At 46.2% G+C, this 19,609-nt stretch overlaps 1 protein-coding gene across 1 annotated transcript in view; it reads right to left on the bottom strand.

Annotated features, from left to right (window-relative positions):
- Window positions 1–829: 829 nt before the first annotated feature.
- BCO1 (beta-carotene oxygenase 1) overlaps window positions 830–19,609 on the bottom strand; it is a 37,206-nt gene continuing 18,426 nt past the window's right edge. Inside the window, exons 8-11 of the mRNA XM_007939198.1 lie at window positions 6,289–6,394; window positions 4,438–4,532; window positions 2,881–2,992; window positions 830–1,140 (exon numbers count right to left, since the gene is read on the bottom strand). Of these exons, the coding sequence (XP_007937389.1) occupies window positions 830–1,140; window positions 2,881–2,992; window positions 4,438–4,532; window positions 6,289–6,394 (624 nt within the window). The remainder of the gene's footprint in view (window positions 1,141–2,880; window positions 2,993–4,437; window positions 4,533–6,288; window positions 6,395–19,609) is intronic.

Raw genomic sequence — 19,609 nt, 5'->3', positions numbered from 1 at the left:
GCAGACCCCGGCCTCACTCCTGCGTTCCGGCCAGGGGTGGATACTTGTGATGCAGTGAAAAATGTGACACTTTTCTTTATAGGTTAGTGAAGAAGCACAAGTAAGTCCCTGCTTACCTTGCTCACTGGGTACTCTGTCCCGGCAAAGGGGTTTCCACCCCAATCAGTTGGCCCCACTGTTATACGTGGAGCATCTTCTGTCAGCGAGTCATCTAGCTCGGTGACTCTAGTTTATTGCCTTCTTTAGAAGGACTTCAGAGGAAAGAAGCCATGTAAAAATAAAACAAGGTCTGAAAAGACTTTAAAGTTTTTATTATTTTGCATTATGCCCTGCCTTGCATGGATGGCCACAAAGCAGCATGTCTTCCTGCTTGAGAAAATTAGAACTCCCAGTGGGGCCAGTAATCTATCAGAGAGAGGGGGAGACAGAAGTGGAGAAGCCAGGAGGGAGGGAGAGCAATGACACATGGGTGATCTCCCATCCTAAGAACCACGAGAAGAGTGATTTTGTACGGTATCTGGTTCATGGTCAAGGTCCTCACAGGAAGGAAAAGGAACTTTCTTAGAGGTGCCTGCGTTAATAAAGATTTGATGGACTTACAAAGAAGGTTCTATGGCTAGAACGAAATAAAACATACTGACAAACTCTGTCTTCCTGTGTCTCAAAGCACTCCCAGGAGGAATCAATGCGAAGAGGAGCAGTAGGCCTTCCCCACCCAAAGGAAGGACCACGTTCAGAGTTGGGTGGTTGAGTCACGTGTCCAGGTGTCCAGGAGACGGGCCTCCGTGTCATCAGGTCTGCGGAACACAGCACAGTGTGGATCCCCAGCTCAGGGTTCCTCTGTGGGGACCAGCCCACTCCTGTCAGGGATGAGTAACTGACTCTGAGGCCCAGCCTGGGGCTCATCCGTGGAGGCCGACACTGTTGTGTCTGAGATGGAGAACCCACTGTGAGCCCCAGCCCAGAGTTCCTCTGCAGGGACCGGCTCTTGTGCGTCTGGGATGAATAACCCGTGCAGATCCAGGTGCATGTCCACCTCCACGGAGGCGCGAGCCAGTTCTGTAAAACTTTGGGCATCCAGAATAAGCAGAAATGGTGGTTTTTGGGGATCGGTAGAGACAATAGCTGACAAGATAATTCCTTCAGGAAAACAAAAAGAAACACTTTATAAAAAAGCAGTCATGAGCCTCTTCCAGCTGGAGGGATACGTTTCCTGGATACGTTTCCACCCTCATGGGGTGGCTCAGAGGCTCTCTGGCATTGTGGCTTAGGAGAGCACTAGGGAAAGTATTGCCTGCGCTGAGCAATGACTATTCTCCTTGTGTAAAAACTGACTATAATCAGCTTTGGGGATACCCTTAGGCTAATATACAACACTCAGCTGAATGCTCTAAAGGCAGGAGCCCCATTCCTCCTGCACGTGGGCGAGCTGGGAACCTCAATTCTCCCCTCTGTGAAATGAAAATACTCTTAGCAGTCACCCTCAAGGGGCAGGGGGTGAATGAACAAAATCACGTGCCCAAATTTCTAGCAGAGAGGAAGCCTCCAGAAAGTACTAGTGATACCCCAGAGCACAATCCTGGGTTTCAGAGCATGGCTGCGGCCTGGAATCAAATCCTGTCTGTACGTTTTGGGCACGTGTCTGAGCTTCCCCGTGGGTGAAATGCAATGATGCTCACTATCCACTGAGAGAAGGTGCTGGAAGCACTTGCCCAGCCAAGTGGGAGATGGGCCTTGTAAGGTGGTGCTGATAGCTCCCACACTGGAGATGACAGTGACTCGAGGTCCAGGGCCTAGCATGCCTTGATCAGTAGTGAGACAAGGCCAGGTGGAAAACCACTCCCTCTCACCTGAGGGGAAGAAGCTGCCAGCCTCAGTGGGCAGCACCCTCGCCTGCAGGTGTGGGCAGCCCCAGAGCTGGCTTGGCCGGGTGGCACCCATGGTTCTAGTTACCCTCCTCAGCATCCCTGGAGCATGGGCAGGGCATTTCTGGGGCAAAGGCAGAGGCCAAGAGGGGAAGGTTTTCTGGGGAAACCTAGAAAAAAGAGGTGGTGGTGGTGGTGTTTGCCATTGAGTTGGACCCAACTCATAGCGACCCCTCCTTGGGTTTCCGAGGCAGTATCACTACGGAAGTAGATTGCCCAACCTTCCTTCTGAGGAGTGGCTGGTGGGTTTGACCCGCCAGCCTTCTGGTTAGCAGTCAAGTGCCTTAGGCACTACACTACCAGAGTTCCCAGAAAAAGAGGTAGGCCGCAGAAACTCATTTCCACATGTTCCATGAAAGGTTAAAACATAAAACCCACTGCTGTGGAGTCAATTCTGTCTCATAGTGTCCCTATAGGACAGACCAGAACTGCCACAAAGAATTTCCAAGGTTTTGAATCTTTCGGAAGGGGCCTGGTTCATCTATCTCCCACAGAGTGGCTGGTAGGTTTGAAGTGCTAACCTTTTGGTTGGCAGCCAAATGCCTTAACCACTGCACCACCAGGGCTCCTCATATACTTATAGATGGTTAAAAATTCTGATTCAGCCATTGCAATGCATCTGAAGACCAGGGTTCTTTGCCCTGGGACGGTGGAAGACTGATGAGTGGAAAGCACATGGCTTTTAGACTCAGACGGATGGCAACTTCCAAGGATGATTCTATCAGCTGTAGAGTTGGCACCTGGGGGCTGGGCCAAGGACCTCACCTCTCTAAGCTTCAGTGACCTCACCTGTGATGTGGGCATGGGAACAGTCACACCCACTAGGGTGGCTGTCAGGGATGTCCGGTGCCTGGCAGAGCACCCAGTGGCCAGCCAGCTGTCCCCAAATGATGTCTTTGTCTGTGGGGTGGCCACAGGCAGTTTGTGCAGCAAGCGGTCTCCTTCTAAGTCCTACCGTCATCCTCGTCCTTGGCGCCCGGCCTGGGAACGAACAGGGGCTCCGCCGGCCAGCAGTGCTCCTCTCCCCACGTTAGGGATGACTTGGTGAGAACGTCGTATTTTAGTATCTGTACGTCCAAAGAGGAGAAACATGGGAATGACCTGTCTGAGAGCATGCGTACTCCCCACAAACAGAAAGGCATCGAGGACCACATGACGAGGAGATGAACCGACCGATTCCGACTTACAGCGATCCTGACTCACAGTGACCCCAGGTCACAGTCTGACTGGGATCCACAAGGTTTTCAATGGCTGGTTTTCTAGAAGTACATCACCAGGCCTTTCCCTAAGGCACTCCTGGGTGGACTTGAGCCTCCAACATTTTGGTAGCAGCCGAGTCATTAACCATCTGCACCACCCCTCAATCCATGTGACACCTGCCTCTAGTCACAGCCTCACAGCTGAAGTGAAAGAAGCTAACTTTCCTCCTCCAGCTCCAGGCTTAGACCCTTTGCCAACACAGAGCTGATCTGCACAATGCCTTCTTGTGAAAATAAAAATCCTGAAGTCGTCTAAAAATTGGTACTACATTGCCATTTTTATATGTGCACAACAAGAAAAGCTGTTCAGTGCAAACATTCAACGCATAATATGGTCCATTTGTCATTCAACAGTGCAAGTCCCGGGGCCTCTCTACTCTCTCGCAGGCCTGCTTCCATCTGTTGTTGTTGTTATGTGCCGTCGAGTCAGACCCGACTCATAGCGACCCCTCCTTGGGTTTCCGAGGCAGTATCACTACAGAAGTAGATTGCCCAAGCTTCCTTCCGAGAAGTGACTGGTGGGTTTGAACCACCAGCCTTCTGGTTAGCAGTCAAGTGCCTTACGCACTATGCTACCAGAGATCCTCTGCTTCCATCTAGGACAGGGGATTAGTGGGGACTGACTCGGGGTGTGTGCAGGTATGTTGGATGGGAACCTTAATTTTTTGCTTCATGCATTTGTGTTGTGTGCACTTTTTAAAAAATTCTATTTTATCATTTGAAAATGAAGCTATTAAGGCAAAGTGATGACTGTACACTTAGCACAGTCCCTGAGACACACTCAGTGTTCAACACATAGCTTAAAGAACAAATATGATGGCTGCAAACCAGGGTGGACATAGTTAATGTCAGTGAATTATGTACACAGAAATGGCTGAAATGGCAAGCGTGTTGTTACTTATATTGTACCACAATAACCAAATAAACAAATTCTCCAGGTTTCAGCTACTCTCTCTCGCTGGTGGTGAGTTTCACTGTAGCACACAGTAAGTGCTCAGTAAATACGGATTGACACCAAAATCCATGAACCACTTCCATCTGTGAGCTCTTACCTGCATTCGTCCCACCTTCTTTTGGATGGTCCATCATTACTTCAAATTTATTCTGTCCCAAACCGACCCCGCTATGCTACCTACCCATCTTCGAGAGGGCTTCCCTCCTGACCTCTTTTCTGATCAAGGTCCCCCAGTCTCAAATCCTGAGAAGTCAGTGTTACTGTAGAGAAGCCTGCTATGATAATGTAGGTTCAGTACCTTGGACGGGATTGGACTCCACTGAACTTCAGCAGCAAAGACATATCGGTATGGTTTCCCGTTGTGAACGTAGTTAATCCGAGGTAGCTCTAAGCCTAGGAAGAAATGGCACAGATGATGAGGCCATCACCAATGGAGGGCTGCGAGTATTCCACTCTTTGTGCCAAGCTGGGTGTCCTTTCCAAAGAGACCTCCCAATCTAGGGTCCCTGAGCTTAATTTGGGCCCTGGATTGGATCAAAGGGAATGTGAACTCACAGAAATAAGGTGGACAAAGGGGAGGGGGAGAGGGCCTCTGATAATTGCCCTCGCTCTATTAGAAGGTTCAGAAGTAAGATATGATAGGCCTAAGTTCTTAAATGTATAACCATCTTTAATTATGCAAGATAAAAATCAAAGAGAATTACATCATTAAAATCACAGGCTACTACAATTTTTTTTTAACATTCTTTTAAAAAGAGCACTGCTGCACTTATGTGTGTGCACATGGGTGTGCATGTGGCATGTTTGTGAGTGTGTAGAGAAACTATACAAAGGAGCATCCATGGGGAGCGGTAAATAAACCTGGTGAATTCATACCACACATTGTGTAAAAATAATGTTTGCAGAGGACTTTTCTGTTCCTACAAAGGACTTAGTAACATGGGAAAGTGCCTGACCACAAGGTTACTTCAATGCGGAACTCATCTGGATATAGATTAGCTCTAAAATGAGCAGAAGCATTGTTGGGGTGAAAACTTCCTGAGAGTTTATATTTTACATTGTACATTCCAAGTTTTTCAACTAGGGTGATGGTACTCTTCAGAGAACATCTGTCAATGTCTGGAGACATTTTTGGTTGTTACAATTGGGAGAAGAGGCAATGCTATTGGCATCTAGTGGGGCAGGCCGGGAGTGTCATTAAACATCCTACAAAGCCCAGGGTAGTCCCACCGCAAAGAATTACCTGGTCCCAGATGTCAATAGTGCCAGGGTTGAGAGACCTTGCTCTGGGGACGTAAATTCTAGTTCTCTGGGGCTTATATTCTGCATGTAACTCAATTTCTCTGAAAACCAAGTTCTCTCACCTGGAAAATGGGGTTGGTAAAACCATTTTCCATCAGCTGTCTGTCAGTACTATGGTGACTTGTGTGTTATTACGATGCTGGGAGCTCTGCTTCCGGTATTTCAAATCCTATCAGGGTCACCCATGATAGACAGCTTTCAAGCTAAGGCAGACCAGGAAGAAAGGCTTGGTGATCTACTCCTGAAAAATTAGCCAGTGAAAACCCTGTGGACCACACCAGAACAGCGTCCAACTGGCTTGCTGTGCACACATCACCAGGAAGGATCGATGGCTGGAGAAGGTCATCATGTTTGGTGAAGTCAAGGGCACCCGAGGGCACGGGAGACCCTTAGAAATGGGTTAGCCCCATGGCCGCTATGATGGACTCAAACACGCCAGCGACTGTGAGATGACGCAAGACCAGGCAGTGTATCTTCTGTTGTCCAAAAGGTCACCGTGAATCGGAGTTGACTCGACAGCCCCATCTATCATCTATTTCACAGATACTGTGAATGGGTAAAGAGAGAATGACGAATGTGCAGTGCTTTTCAATAAAGCAATAAGTCGCAGCATTTGCAGACAGCAGCTGTGAAAGTCATCTGGTGCAGCCATGACTCAGTGCCTTGCTTTGCAGTGTTTGAGGACAGACTAAAGAGAAAGTTCCCAAATGCTTTCCACCGGGCCAACCCAAGGGCCTGCGCCTGATGAAGCCCCTCTGTATGGGAAGGGGGTGTTACATAAAAAGGCCTCAGGGGTCTCCATGAACCTGCCCCTTCTTTAAATGCTGGGAGAGAGGCCGCATTTTACCTTCGTAAAGCAATTCAGGCTGACAGTGGACTTGGCCGTCTTTTTCCTTCAGGGCTGTTGCTGTTGTAGACACCAGTTTGATTAAATTTGAGCCCACTTCTGCATTCTGAAAAACATCCATTTTCAAAAATCGGAAAGCTTATCACGCAAAGCAGGGATTTGCTCCACTGTGTGCATTTGAAACATGTCCGAGACAGCATATAGCATCTTGTTTTGGCCTCACATCAGCCATGGCAGCAGCTATTGCTTTGTGTTCTCCTTATTCTCAGTTAAAAAATGAAGACTGCCAAGATGAAGTGACCCCCCACCCCCCAAACTGGCAGAGCTGGTAGGTGGTAGGGCCAGGATGTCCAACCTGTGGCCTTCACACCGCTACTGTGGGCCACCTGATCCCTCTCAGGTGAAATTAATGTGCATGTAAGACTAAGTTCTCACTTTGTAAAGGCTGGATGATTCATCTGTAAAAGACTGCATCAGTCATTAAAAGGATGTTTATGAAGAGTTTATAATAACATGGGAAACGCTTATGATAGAATATGAGTGGAATAAGCAGCAGAACAAATTGCATATGAAGTCTGAGCTCAACCATGTTTTAAAAAGCTACCCAGAAAAGGGCCTGGGAGAGACACAGCGACCGGTTGCAACACAGGGGTGGTGGATTCTGGGCCTCCACTTCTCTCTATGCCTGCCCACATTCTCAGTATTTTCTCCCATGAGCATGTATCACTGCTCAACCTGGGGGAGCACTCCTTGCTCTCAAGTTACAATCAGACTCTGCTCTGCTCAGGACCTTACAGTTTCATTGCAACCCAGGAGAGGGATTTAATTCAACTGATTGAATCAAGCATCTCTGTTTCCCCACAGACTGGCTAAGAGACCTTGAGCAAGTTGCTCAGCCTCCCTGCAGTTCAGTTTCCTCGTGCGTCTAACAAGGATAACAATAGTATCTCCATCATCGAGCTGTGTGTACATTAAATGAGATCATCCACGCCAAGGGCTTACAGCAAGTGCTTGAGAAACCTTAGCTGCTGTGGTGGTGTTGTCATTGTTGCTGTGCCGCAGCCGCTACTTCTGGGTGGTGAGTACAGTCAGGCACTAGAAGACACTGAGGAGCAACACCCGAGGTTCTGCCTTCCCGGAGTTTATGGCAGGAGGATTACTGTCACAGCTGTCTCTTCTTTTAAACTTTACTTTCTGAATTTTCCAAAATGGGCTTTTTTAATTACAGCACATTTATTTCCAGCTTTAATTGTGAAATTATTGTACCGTAGCAGCTTTCTGCTGGAAAGGGGGTAAAGCTTACTGCATTCCAGGGTATAAACTATTACTTATCTGTCAGTTTTTTGTATTGCGGTGGCTTGCATGTTGCTGCAATGCTAGAAGCTATGCCACCGGTATTTCATATACCAGCAGGGTCACCCAGGGTTGGCAGGTTTCAGCAGAGTTTGTGAACTAGGAGGAAGGACATAGCCAGGTGTACTTCCATGGGGAAAAAAATTGGCCACTGAAAAGCTTATGAATAGCAGAGAAACTGTTTGATATATTACTGGAACACTTTAAGACTAGCACTGAAACACTGCCTGATAGAGCGTGGGAAGATAAGCCCCTCAGGTTTGAAGGCACTCAAAACACGACTGGGGAAGAGTGGCCTCCTCAAACTAGAGTAGAACTTAATGGTATGGGTAGAGTAAAGCTTTCTGGACCTTCATTTGCTGAGGTGACAAGATTCAAAATGAGAAGAAACAGCTGTAAATATCAATTAATAATCAGAATCTGGATGTACGACTCTAGGAAAATTGGAAACTGTAAAAATGGAAATGGACTGGTACTGGCCATTTTGAATCAGACAATCATATGCCCTAGTATGCTGGGAGTGACAAATTAAAGAAGAAGGGTATCGTTTCAAAAAGAGCATTTCAAGATCTGTACTGAAGTACAGTGCTGTCAGTGATAGGAATATCCATATACCCACAAGGAAGACCAATTAATACAACTAAGATTAAAATTTACACACCAAGCACAAAAGCCAAATATAAAGAAATTGAAGTTTGTTTTTTTTTTAAACCAACTTCTGCAATCTGAAGTTGACCAAACATGTAATCAAGATGTATTGACAATTATTGGAGATTGGAATGTAAATGTTGGAAACAAAGAAGAAGCATCAGTAGTCAGAATATGTGGCCTTGTAATAAAAATGATGGCTGGAGATTGCATGATAGAATTTTGCATAACCAATGACTTATTCATTGCAAATACTTTTTTTCAACTACATAAATGGTGACTATACATGTGGACCTTGCCACATGATATATACAGAAATCAGATCAACTACATCTGTGGAAAGAGACAGTGACAATGGAGAAACTCAGTCTTATCAGTCAGAACAAGGCCAGGGGCTGACTGCAGATCAGATCAACATTTGCTCATGTGCAAGTTCAAGTTGAAGATGAAGAAAATTAAAACACGTACAAAAGAGTCAAAATATGACCTTCAGTATATCCCACCTGATTATAGGGACAATCTGAAGAACAAATTTAATGCATTGAACATTAGTGATTGAATATCAGGTGACTTGTGAACGACACCAAGGACATCATACATGAGGAAAGCAAAAGGTCATTTAAAAAACAGGAAAGGAAGAGATGACCAAAATGGATGTCAGAAGAGACTCTGAAATCTGCTCTTGAAAGGAGAGTTGTTGTTGTTGTTGTTATATGCCGTTGAGTTGGACTCGACTCATAGCGACCCCTCCTTGGGTTTCTGAGGCAGTATCATGATGGAAGTAGATTGACCTATCTTTCTTCTGAGGAGTGGCTGATGGGTTTGAACAGCCAGCCTTCTGGTTAGCAGTCAAGTGCCTTGGGCACTATGCTCCCAGAGCTCCTTGAAAGGAGAGTAGCTAAAGCAAATGGAAGAAATGATGAAGTAAAAGAGCTGAACAAAAGAGACCCAAGGGCAACTCAAGAGGACAAAGTAAAGTATTACAACAAAATGTACCAAGACCTGGAATTGTAAAATCAAAGGGGAAGATCACCCTCGGCATTTCTCAAGCTGAAAGAACTGAAGAAAAATTCAAGCCTCAAGTTGCAATACTGAAGGAGTTCTGGTAGCATAGTGCCTAAGGTACTTGACTGCTAACCAGAAGGCTGTCAGTTCAAAGCCACCAGGCACTCCGCGGAAAGAAAGTTGGGCAATCTACTTCCGTAGCGATACTGCCTCGGAAACCCAAGGACGGGTCACTATGAGTTGAGTTCGACTCGACGGCACATAACGACGACAACAACAACAATGGGCAAAATACTGAATGATTCAGGACACATCAAAAGCAGATGAAAGGAATACACAGAAGATTCCAAAAAGAATCGGTTAATATTCAACCATGTCAGGAGATAGCATATGATCTAGAACCGATGGTAATGAAGGAAGAAGTCCAAGCTGCATTGAAGTCTTGAAAAACAAGACTCCAGGAATTGATGGAATACCCATTGAGATATTTCAACAAACAGATGCAGCACTGGAGGTGCTCACTCGTTTATACCAAGAAATTTGGAAGACAGCTACACTGGCCAAACAACTGGGAGAGTTCCATACCTGTGCCCATTCCAAAAAAAGGTGGTCCAACAGAATGTGGACATTATTGAACCGTGTTAATAATATCACACACAAGTAAAATTTTGCTAAAGGTAATTAAAAACAGTTGCAATTTTAGAACATCGATAGGGGACCACCAGAGTTTCAAGCCAGATTCAGAAGAGGATGTAGAATGAGGGATATCATTGCTGATGTCAGCTGGATCTTGGCTGAAAGCAAAGAATGCCTGAAAGATGTTCACCTGTATTTTATTGACTATGCAAAGGTTTTCCACTGTGTAGATCATAACAAATTGTGTACACCATTGCAAAGAATGGGAATTCTAGAACACTTAATTTGGGCTCATGTACGTAACATAGACTAAGAGGTAGTCCTTAGAATAGAACAAGCGAATGCTGTGTGGTTTAATATCAGAAAAGGTATACATTAAGGTTGTATCCTTTCACCATCCTTTTTGAATCTGTATGCTGAGCAAATAATACAATTTTGTTGTTGTTGTTATGTGCGGTCAAGTCGGACCCAACTCATAGCGACCCCTCCTTGGGTTTCCGAGGCAGTATCACTACGGAAGTAGATTCGCCAACCTTCCTTCGGAGGAGTGGCTGGTGGGTTTGAACAGCCAGCCTTCTGGTTAGCAGTCAAATGCCTTAGGCACTAGGCTACCAGAGCTCCTAATAATACAATAAGAGGGACTATATGCAGAAGAACGCAGGATCAGGATTGGAGGAAGCCTCATTAACAACCTGCGATATACAGATGACACAACTTTACTTACTGAAAGTGAAGAAGACTTGAAGCACTTACTGATGAAAATCAAAGACTATAGCCTTCAGTACATATTACACTTCAATATAAAGAAAACAAAAATCCTCACAACTAGATCAATAAGCACCAACACGATAAATGGAGAAAATATTAAAGTTGTCAAGGATTTCATTTTACTTGGATCCACAATCAATGCCCATGGAAGCAGCAATCAAGAAATCAGATGACATATTGTATGGGCAAATCTGCTGCAAAAGACCTCTTTAAAATGTTAAAGAACAAAGATGTCACTTTGAAGACTAAAGGTGTGCCTAACCCAAGCCATGGTATTTTCAATTGCCTCATATGCATGTGAAAGCTGGACAATGAGTAAGGAAGACCACAGAATTGATGCATTTAAATTTGGTTTTGGCGAAGAATATTGAATAAACCATGGACTGCCAGAAGAACAAACAAATCTGTCTTGGAAGTACAGCAGGGAAGCTCCTTAGAAGCAACAATGGCCAGACTTCATCTCTCATACTTTGGTTATCTTATCAGAAGAGACCAGTCCCTGGAGAAGGCTATTATCATGCTTGGTAAAGTAGAGTCAGCAAAAAAGGGGCTTCCCCTCAAAGAGATGAATTGCCACAGGGCTGTAACGATGGGCTCACGTATAGCAAATGATTGTGAGGACGGTACAGCACCGGGCAATGTTTCCTTCTGTTGTACACGGGGTGGCTATGAGTTGGAAGCGACTCGACAGCCTCTAACAATAACTAACTGAGTATGAACCACAAACGTCCTTAGATATTTGTTTAATTCAAATATCTCAATTTTTATTAGAGGAAACTGGAGCCCAAAGAAGGAAAATGACTTGCCCAAGGTCACACAGAGCCTCCTCCCAGGCCGTTGCATTCCAGTTCTTCTGGCCATAAGTACAAGCACTGCAGACACAGGGTAAAGCAGGTGCACAGGCCTTGAGGCTGGCCGGTTCCCTAACCCTGGACAGAGAGGCCTTCCCAACAACTCAGTCTGCACTTTCTCAAGGCACTCATCCCCAGAGGTGATTATCTTCTTTGTGGAGCTGTTCTTTACAACAGTTCCTTCTTTTGGCTGATCCTCCCCATGAAGATTATGTTCAGTGCCTGGCCCGTAATCGGCTCCCACTAAATAACTGCGTGAGTAAATGCGTGACTTAACTGCCAAGGGCAAAATATCTGCTTACAGATGAGCTATGTGGAGAAAGTAGCCCAGCGCAACACATCAGCAGCATCTACAGGCGGCAGCTCTGAGGGCCTCGGACTTCACAGAGCCACAAACGAGCGGGGCCCTACCAGAGGCCTCCTGTGCGTGTCCTGGCCTTGATTCTCAGAGAGCGGGTCTGCAGAGATGTCTTAGAACTTTGGTTGAAACTGGTCTGACAGGTTGAGGGGCAAAATGTGAACTTTTCCACACGCAGCAGTAACAAACATGACTCGGCTCCTTTTGGAGCCGACATGTCCAGCTTTGGGAAGAAATCTTTCCCTGCCAGAACTAAACCAAATCTGCAGGCTTGCTGGAAATCTCTGAACTCGAGGGAACTCCCCTGAGAGCAGTAATCTCAGTAATCCCCCAAACACAAGCTTTGGTCAGGGAGTTCCTAGTGTCAACTTGAACAGACCCTTGGTTCAGGTGAACTTGAGCAGACCCCTTGTCCAGGTGAACTTCAGCAGATCCTTTGGTCTAGGTGAACTTGAACAGACCCCTTGTCCAGGTGAACTTCAGCAGATCCTTTGGTCCAGGTGAATTTGAACAGACCCCCTTGGTCTAGTGAACTTAAGCAGATCCCTTGGTCTAGATGAACTGGAACAGACATCTTGGTCTAGGTGAACTTCAGCAGAGCCTTGGTTTAGGTAAACTTGAGCAGACCCCTTGGTCCAGGTGAACTGGAACAGACCCCTAGGTCCAGGTGAACTGCAGCAGACCCTCAGCCTTGCTGAACCTGTTCCCTTATTGTAAAGTGGGGATGCGATTCATAACTTTTGGACTGATTGGGAGTATGAGTGAGGTTGCTCCGACCTGTCTTTGAGGATTAGGTTAGGATTAAATTAAACAATAGTGTGAAAACACCTGGAGAAGTGCCAGACATATTGTAGAACTTAAGCCAAATAAACATGTATTCACATCCCATAACCATTCTGTGATGCTGGGCAAGATACTCTCTCTCATCTGTAGATGTGGGGATAATAAATATCTCAGAGGGCTGTGATTCAGATGAACTCAGAAGAAGCACACTAAGCTTTTAACAGCCCCTAAAATTTGCAGGGCCCCGAGCAAGACTACCTACTACCTAGCTGCCTCGGATGTGCACACCAGAGACACAGTCTGCCCTGAAGAGGACAGAGGCAACACTGGATGCAAGCCGGGGATGTTTGGCCAGAGAATTCAGATCCCAGGTTCTGGAGCATGGCTGGGGCAGCAAAGGGTGCTGCCTTGGGCCCTCTGCCCTGGGGCCTGTGAACCTTTCATCCTGAGCAGAAGGGACAGTGCTGGGGAAGGGCCTAATCAGGGCCTTCCAAAGTGCCAAGCCCAGAGCAGTAGCCCCTCTTGCCAGGATCTAAGAGCAGAAAAGGGATTGAACACAGGGCCTGGCACATAGCAAGCTGTCAGTCAACGGTGGCTTCTTGAAGTACTGTGTCTTCCTTTTTGCACTTGGAAGACAAAAGCCAGACCTGAGCAGGGCGCTGAGGCCACCCACTCCTATGTCCACGAGCCCCTGGTGGTGCAAACAACGGTCAGTGCCCTTGGTGCTAACTGAAACATTGCAGGTTCGAGTTCCCCTGGAGCTGCCTTGGAAGAAAGGCCCAATGACCAATTTCTGAAAAGTCAGCCCCTGGAAACCCAATGGTACGTGGGTCTCTGCAACATCTCAGCAGCAACTGGGGCTTGTGTGGTTTTCGTTTACTTTTAAGTCCAAGGTGCCTCCTTCCTGTGACTGGCCCTGATGTGTGGACGTAGGGATGGCAGCTGGGCAGAAAGTGAAGAGCGTATGAACCCCTCTCTGAGGTCGCTTTGGAGGCCCTCAGGAGGAGGGCAGGGAAGCTGGCTGGACTGTCTGTACATGCCCGCTGCCTCCCCACCCAGCTCCTTCTCCCTCTGGGCCCTGCCTTAGACTCCCCCGCGACGCCCTACATAAACAGGCCAAGGGTGCCACCAGGCCCTGCCAGCCCCACCTTCACTCTGACCCCACCTGGCCCAAAAAAGAATCTGGGGCAGCTGGGAGTACCTGGGCTTTAAGTATAATTCCCTACTGCCTGTTGTACACAGAATTCACTTTTTACTTGGCAAACGTTCTCAATGCTAAAGGAACCCTGGTGCCCTTTGGGAGACTCTGCCTTACGTTATTCACGCATTCATTCATTCATTCATTCATAATATTTAAGAGTTTAATGAGCATCCTCTGAGAGCCAGCCCTGTCACAGGCTTGGGGAATGAACTGCTGAACAAGAGAAAGAGAGGCCCTGCCCTCTCAGAGCTAACAGGGAGAGGTACTGGACAAGTTCATTCTATTTGAGATAAATTTTGAGCAAAAAGCTACAGTGTGCCATCAGCAAGTGCACACAACCAGATCTGAGTGATGTCCAAAGGCCAAGAGCTGAAGGAAGATCAGAAATCAGTTGGACTCTGTGGTCCTCACCAAGTGGTCCTCACTGGTGATCCTCACCCATGGTCCTCACCATTGATCCTCACTGGTAGTCCTCACTTGGTGGTCCTCACCCAGTGTTCCTTACCTGGTGGTCCTCACCCTCGCTGCACACTGGAGTCACCTGGGAGCTTTGAAACCACACCTGTGCCTGGGCCCTATCCCTGGAGGCTATGGCTTCAATGGTCTCAAAGACCCCCTGTGATGCCAAAGTGCAGCTGTAAGGACTGTAGTAGGGAATGTGATGGGAAGAAGGAACAGCAGCATGCAAAGTCCCCCAGACTGGAAGGAGGAAGGGTAGCTTGTACCCCATGGTCACCTTCTTAACAGGCTTTGGATGGGAGGCAGCCATGGCAGTCAGTCGGACTTCTAAGACCATGGATGTCTGCTTGAATTTCCTATTTCAATATGCAGGTGGAGCCACTTGAAAGTGAATAAGCAGCCACTTTTAAAGGACAATAAATAGCAATTAAAAAGCGTGGCCGGACTATCCTTCCCGGAGCTCACTCTTCTTTGCTGCTTTCAAAGCAGCAGATGGCTCACAGGATGGCTTTTTAAAATATACATGCCAAACTTCTTAGCTTAGCTCCAAGGAAGCAAATCGCATGGAGCAGGATGAAAGGTTATAACACCCCCACGGTGTGTGGGCAATGGGAGGGGTGTGTCTCTCTGTGTATCATCCCTTGGCTGAGGCTGGCAGGCATTGAGGCAGGGGCCAGGCCTTGTGATCTGCCACCTGTGTGCTTCATGACAGCCCCTCTGCCCCCTGCTGCTTCCTAAGCCAGGACAGAGATGCAGAGGCTGATGGCTCTTGTGATGAATTTATGATACACATATGAGCCATCTGTTCATTCAGTAGCCCTGAGTCACACAGGAGAAAGTGGAGCCCTTTTCTCGTCCAATCTTTCTGTGTCAAGAAGCCTCAGTTAGGTGCTACTATATCTTTAACACCTAATCCCTCACCCCCATTTTAACCATTTTAAAATACATTAATTCAGTGACATTAATTACATTCGATATGTTGTCCAACCAGCACCTCTATCTGTTTCCAAAACTTTTTCATCACCCCAAACAGAAACTCAGGACTCCCCACTCCTCTCCCACAACCCCTGGTGACCACTAATACACTTTTGTCTCCCTGCAGTTGACTACTCTAGATATTTCATATCAATATAATTGTACAATACTTGTCCTTTTGTGTCTGACTAATCTCGCTCAGCATAATGTTTTCAAGGTTCATCTATGTCACAGAATGTATCAGAACTTCTGTTATCTTTATGGCTGAGTAATATTCCCCTATATGTATAGTGGCAGCACTGTGGTTAAAGCATATGGCTGCTAGCCAGAAGTTTGGTGGTTTGAACCCACCAACTACTCCGAGGGAGAAAGATGAGGCTATCTGCTTCCGTAAAGATTTATAGCCTTGGAAACCCTATGGGGCAGTCCTACTCTGTTCCATAGCGGTGCTATGAGTCGGGATCAACTTGATGGCAGTGGATTGGGTTTGGTTCTGGTACATATAGACCACATTTAATTCATATTCATCTGTTGACAGACAATAGTGTTTCCATTTTGGCTACTGTGACTAGAGCTGCAGTGAACAAGGATCTGTCTGAGTCCCTGCTTTCAAACTTTTCCAGTATACATCTAGGATTAGAGTTGCTGGGTCCAATGGTAGTTCTATGTTTAACTTTCTGAAACTGCCAAACTGTTTCCTACAGCAGCTGCACCATTTTACAGCTCCACCAGCAATGCACGAGGGTTCCAATGTCCCACATCCTCACCAACACTTGTTCTTTTCCTAGTAACTGACATTAATACTTTTACAATGTTCTTTCTGACAAAAAGGTCGGGTCTTGGCAAGAAACAGCCTCTGGGTAGAGTTGGAGACCTTAGCTCCTCCCACTGTGCTATTGACATGATTGTCTTCTCTGGAGCAAAGAATGCTGGCTTTCCATTGGGTCGTGGCATGTTTACTTTCAAAGTAGTTACTGTAGAGTGAATTGATTTAAATTAAAACTGATATTGTGAATGTTAATACAGGTAATAGGAAATGTGGGAGAAATCATGACAGATACATAAATGAATGTGGATGGTGAAATGCTGGAAAGCTTGGAGAGAACCCAACTCTGGAGTCACACAGACCTGGGTTCAAATCCTGGCTCCCCGTTTGTCCACTGGTTGGGAGCAAGGCTGAAGCCCTGTACTTAGGAGCCCACTTGTGGCCTGGGAGCTTGGTAGAGTGGGTAGGAGAAAGTTCCCTGGGCTCTTTAGAGATATTCCATCCCCTAGGCCGTCAGGACCTTAAGAGGAGCCGTGTGGCCCCTCAGGGCTTATTCCAGAAGATAAGGCCTGGGGAAAATAGCAGCACTATTACCCCTGAGCAATTACAAACAGGTTTGGAGGCAGACAGGTGCTTTATTTAATCCTGACTCTGCCACTGGGCTGTGTGATCCTGGGCATGTTCCTTAACCTCTCTGAACCTCAGATTCTTCATCTACAAAGTGAGGCTAGTACATATGAGGGCCTCTCCCATTGGCTGTTTTGATCATTAAGTGAGGTAAGGTAAAGAAAATACTTAGCAAAGTGTCTGGCACATAGCACGCGTCCAGTAAATGACAGCCATCAAAATATAATTTCATTTGGTTTCATTTAAATTAATTAAGTCATGAAGACTGGGAGCTCTGGAGCCAGCGGCTTTGGTAGCCTCTCTAAGTCAAGCCCAGAGCCTTGGCAGCATCCCCTGAAGGAAGGAAGCGTCCTGCCCAGGGCTCATTTTTAATGCGAGGCCAGACTGTTCAACAGCAGGGGATTGGATCAGCCTGTTAGGCAATAACTGAAATGATGTTGTAGAAGGATATTAATGTCATGGAGAGACATCTAGATATACAAACAGGTGAGAAAAAATTACAGGAAATAGTATGTACATATTTGGCAATAAAAAGAAATAGAGTAACTGACATGACATAGTTCACAAGAACCATGATCTGCATCCTAGTGAAATATGCGGCATCTGGGGTCTTGAAGCTCTGGTAGTATAGTGCCTAAGGCATTTGATTGCTAACCAGAGGGCTGGCAGTTCAAATCCACCAGCCACTCCTCGGAAGGAAGGTCGGGAAATCTACTTCTGTAGCGATACTGCCTCGGAAACCCAGGGAGGGGTGGCTATGAGTCGGATCTGAATCCACGGCAGTGCATTTGGTTATTTTGGTTGGGTGGAGTCTTAAAAGCTTGCGAATGGCCATCTAAGACACATCCACAGGTCTCGACTAACCAGGAGTAAAACAGTAAGAATGTAACCAAAAGCACAGTGAAGAAACAAGTCTACAATAGCCACAAGCTTATCTACCCTGAGACTAGAGGAACTAGATGGTGCCCAACTACCACCACTGACTGTTCTGATCTGGGTCACAATAGCTGGTTCCGTATAGGATGGGAGAAAAATATGTTGCAGAACTAAAATTCTAAAAAAAAAAAAACCCAAAAAGACAGACAAACTGGAAAAGGAGTGACCAGAGGACTCTCTGAGCCTATTGACCAGAGACACTCTTTAAACCTAGAATTGAGATCATCATCTGGCAAAATTGCAGAGTAACACACAAAATAAAGGCTATTACCAGGAAGACCACACCAGCATTGTGACCTACAGGTCAACACTTTCTCAACAGCAAACATGAAAACACCAGGCTCACTTGTCTGCTGGAGACTGGTGGGACGGGACCCTCTAGACACGGCCCAGAGAAACCCTTCAAACCTGACCTGACTGCACTCCTCCCATGGCTCAGCTGTCAGCCCAACGACAGACAAGCCTAGAGGGCAAACAGTGACATCCGGGAGGTTCACGTTCTTTAGAACAGTCAACCACGCAAGGTCAGAAGGGCAGGATTGGCACAGAAGGCAGGAAGGGAGAGGAAAGAAGGATGAAGGGAAATAGTAAACACAGGGAGGAACTGGGAAGAGTGTTATGACACTGTTGTCACAAAACAAAGTGACTATGAATTGTTGAAAACAAATTTGCTCTGTAAACTCTCACCCAAATCACAATTTAAAAATAAAAAATAAAAAGCAAAGATGAGACGATAAGGGGGCAGGGAAACCAGTGTAACGGAAAAGGAACAAACAACACAACTCAAGAGCATATTGACACACTGGGGTTAACACTAGGGAAGACTTTGTGTTGAAAAGTCAAATGGGAAACTAACTTGCTATGTAAACTTTCTTTCTTTCTTTTTTTTATAGAGAACAAAGTTTATTAGTGGTTATCAAGGATTGAGGGGGAGAAGGAAATTCCAGCCCTGAAGAGTTAGTGGTATGGAAATTTCACACTGATTTAGGATAGGGCGGCACAGTCAATCATTGTAAATGTCAATAATTGTACACCTGTAACACCATTGAATTGGCAAAAGTTGTGTGTCAGATATATTTACAACAACAACAACAAAGTAGCTGTTGAGACTGCTTATCTCACTGCCACCGAGTCAGATCCAACTCATAGTCACTCCTCCTTGGGTTTCCGAGGTGGTATCACTACCCCCAATTCTTCTTCAGAGGAGTGGCTGGTGGGTTTGGACCTCCAGCCTTCTGGTTAGCAGTCAAATGCCTTAGGACCTATTGTTGTTGTTGTTGTTGTTATGTGCTGTCAAGTCAGACCCGACTCATAGCCACCCCTCCTTGGGTTTCCAAGGCACTAAATGGTACACATAGGAACTGTTGAATTGGTATATGTTCGGCTGTGCATATTCTCAACAACAAAATACATTTTTAAAAGCTTTAAAAATCATTCAAAAGCAGTAGTTATTTTTTGTGAAAAGGTTAGTCACAACTAATGGAACTTAAGCTGGGGACCTTTGCAATCACTGGGCCAGCTCTCATCCTATCAGCCCCACCTTCACATATACCCTGAACCTGAACATTTTTCATCACCTCTGACAGCCAAAGCACTAATTTGAGCCATGCCATCCCTGCCTAAGGAGCTCTGGTGGCACAGTTGTTAAGCACCTGGCTGCTAACCGAAAGGTTGGCAGTTTGACTCCACCCAGCAGCTCCACAGAAGAAACACCTGGCTATCTGTTTCTGTAAAGACCACAGTCAAGACAACCCCATGAGGCTATCTCCACTCCGTCACATGGAGTTTCTATGAGTTGGAATCGACTCAATGGCACCCAACAACATCCCTCCCTGGATTGTTAAAACAGCCCCCCTAGCTCCCTGCTTCCTTCCTTTTTTTTTTTTTTTTACTCCCATTGTGATTTGGGTAAAGATTTACAGAGCAAATTCACTTTCCATACAGCAGTTCACATA

This window comes from Orycteropus afer, unplaced genomic scaffold (genome assembly GCF_000298275.1).
Source record: "Orycteropus afer afer isolate SDZICR_OR568_19922 unplaced genomic scaffold, OryAfe1.0 scaffold00057, whole genome shotgun sequence".
Classification (NCBI taxonomy): Eukaryota; Metazoa; Chordata; class Mammalia; order Tubulidentata; family Orycteropodidae; genus Orycteropus; species Orycteropus afer.
Note: the sequence above shows the minus strand (reverse complement) of the source record. Positions and strands in the feature narration are given on the sequence as shown.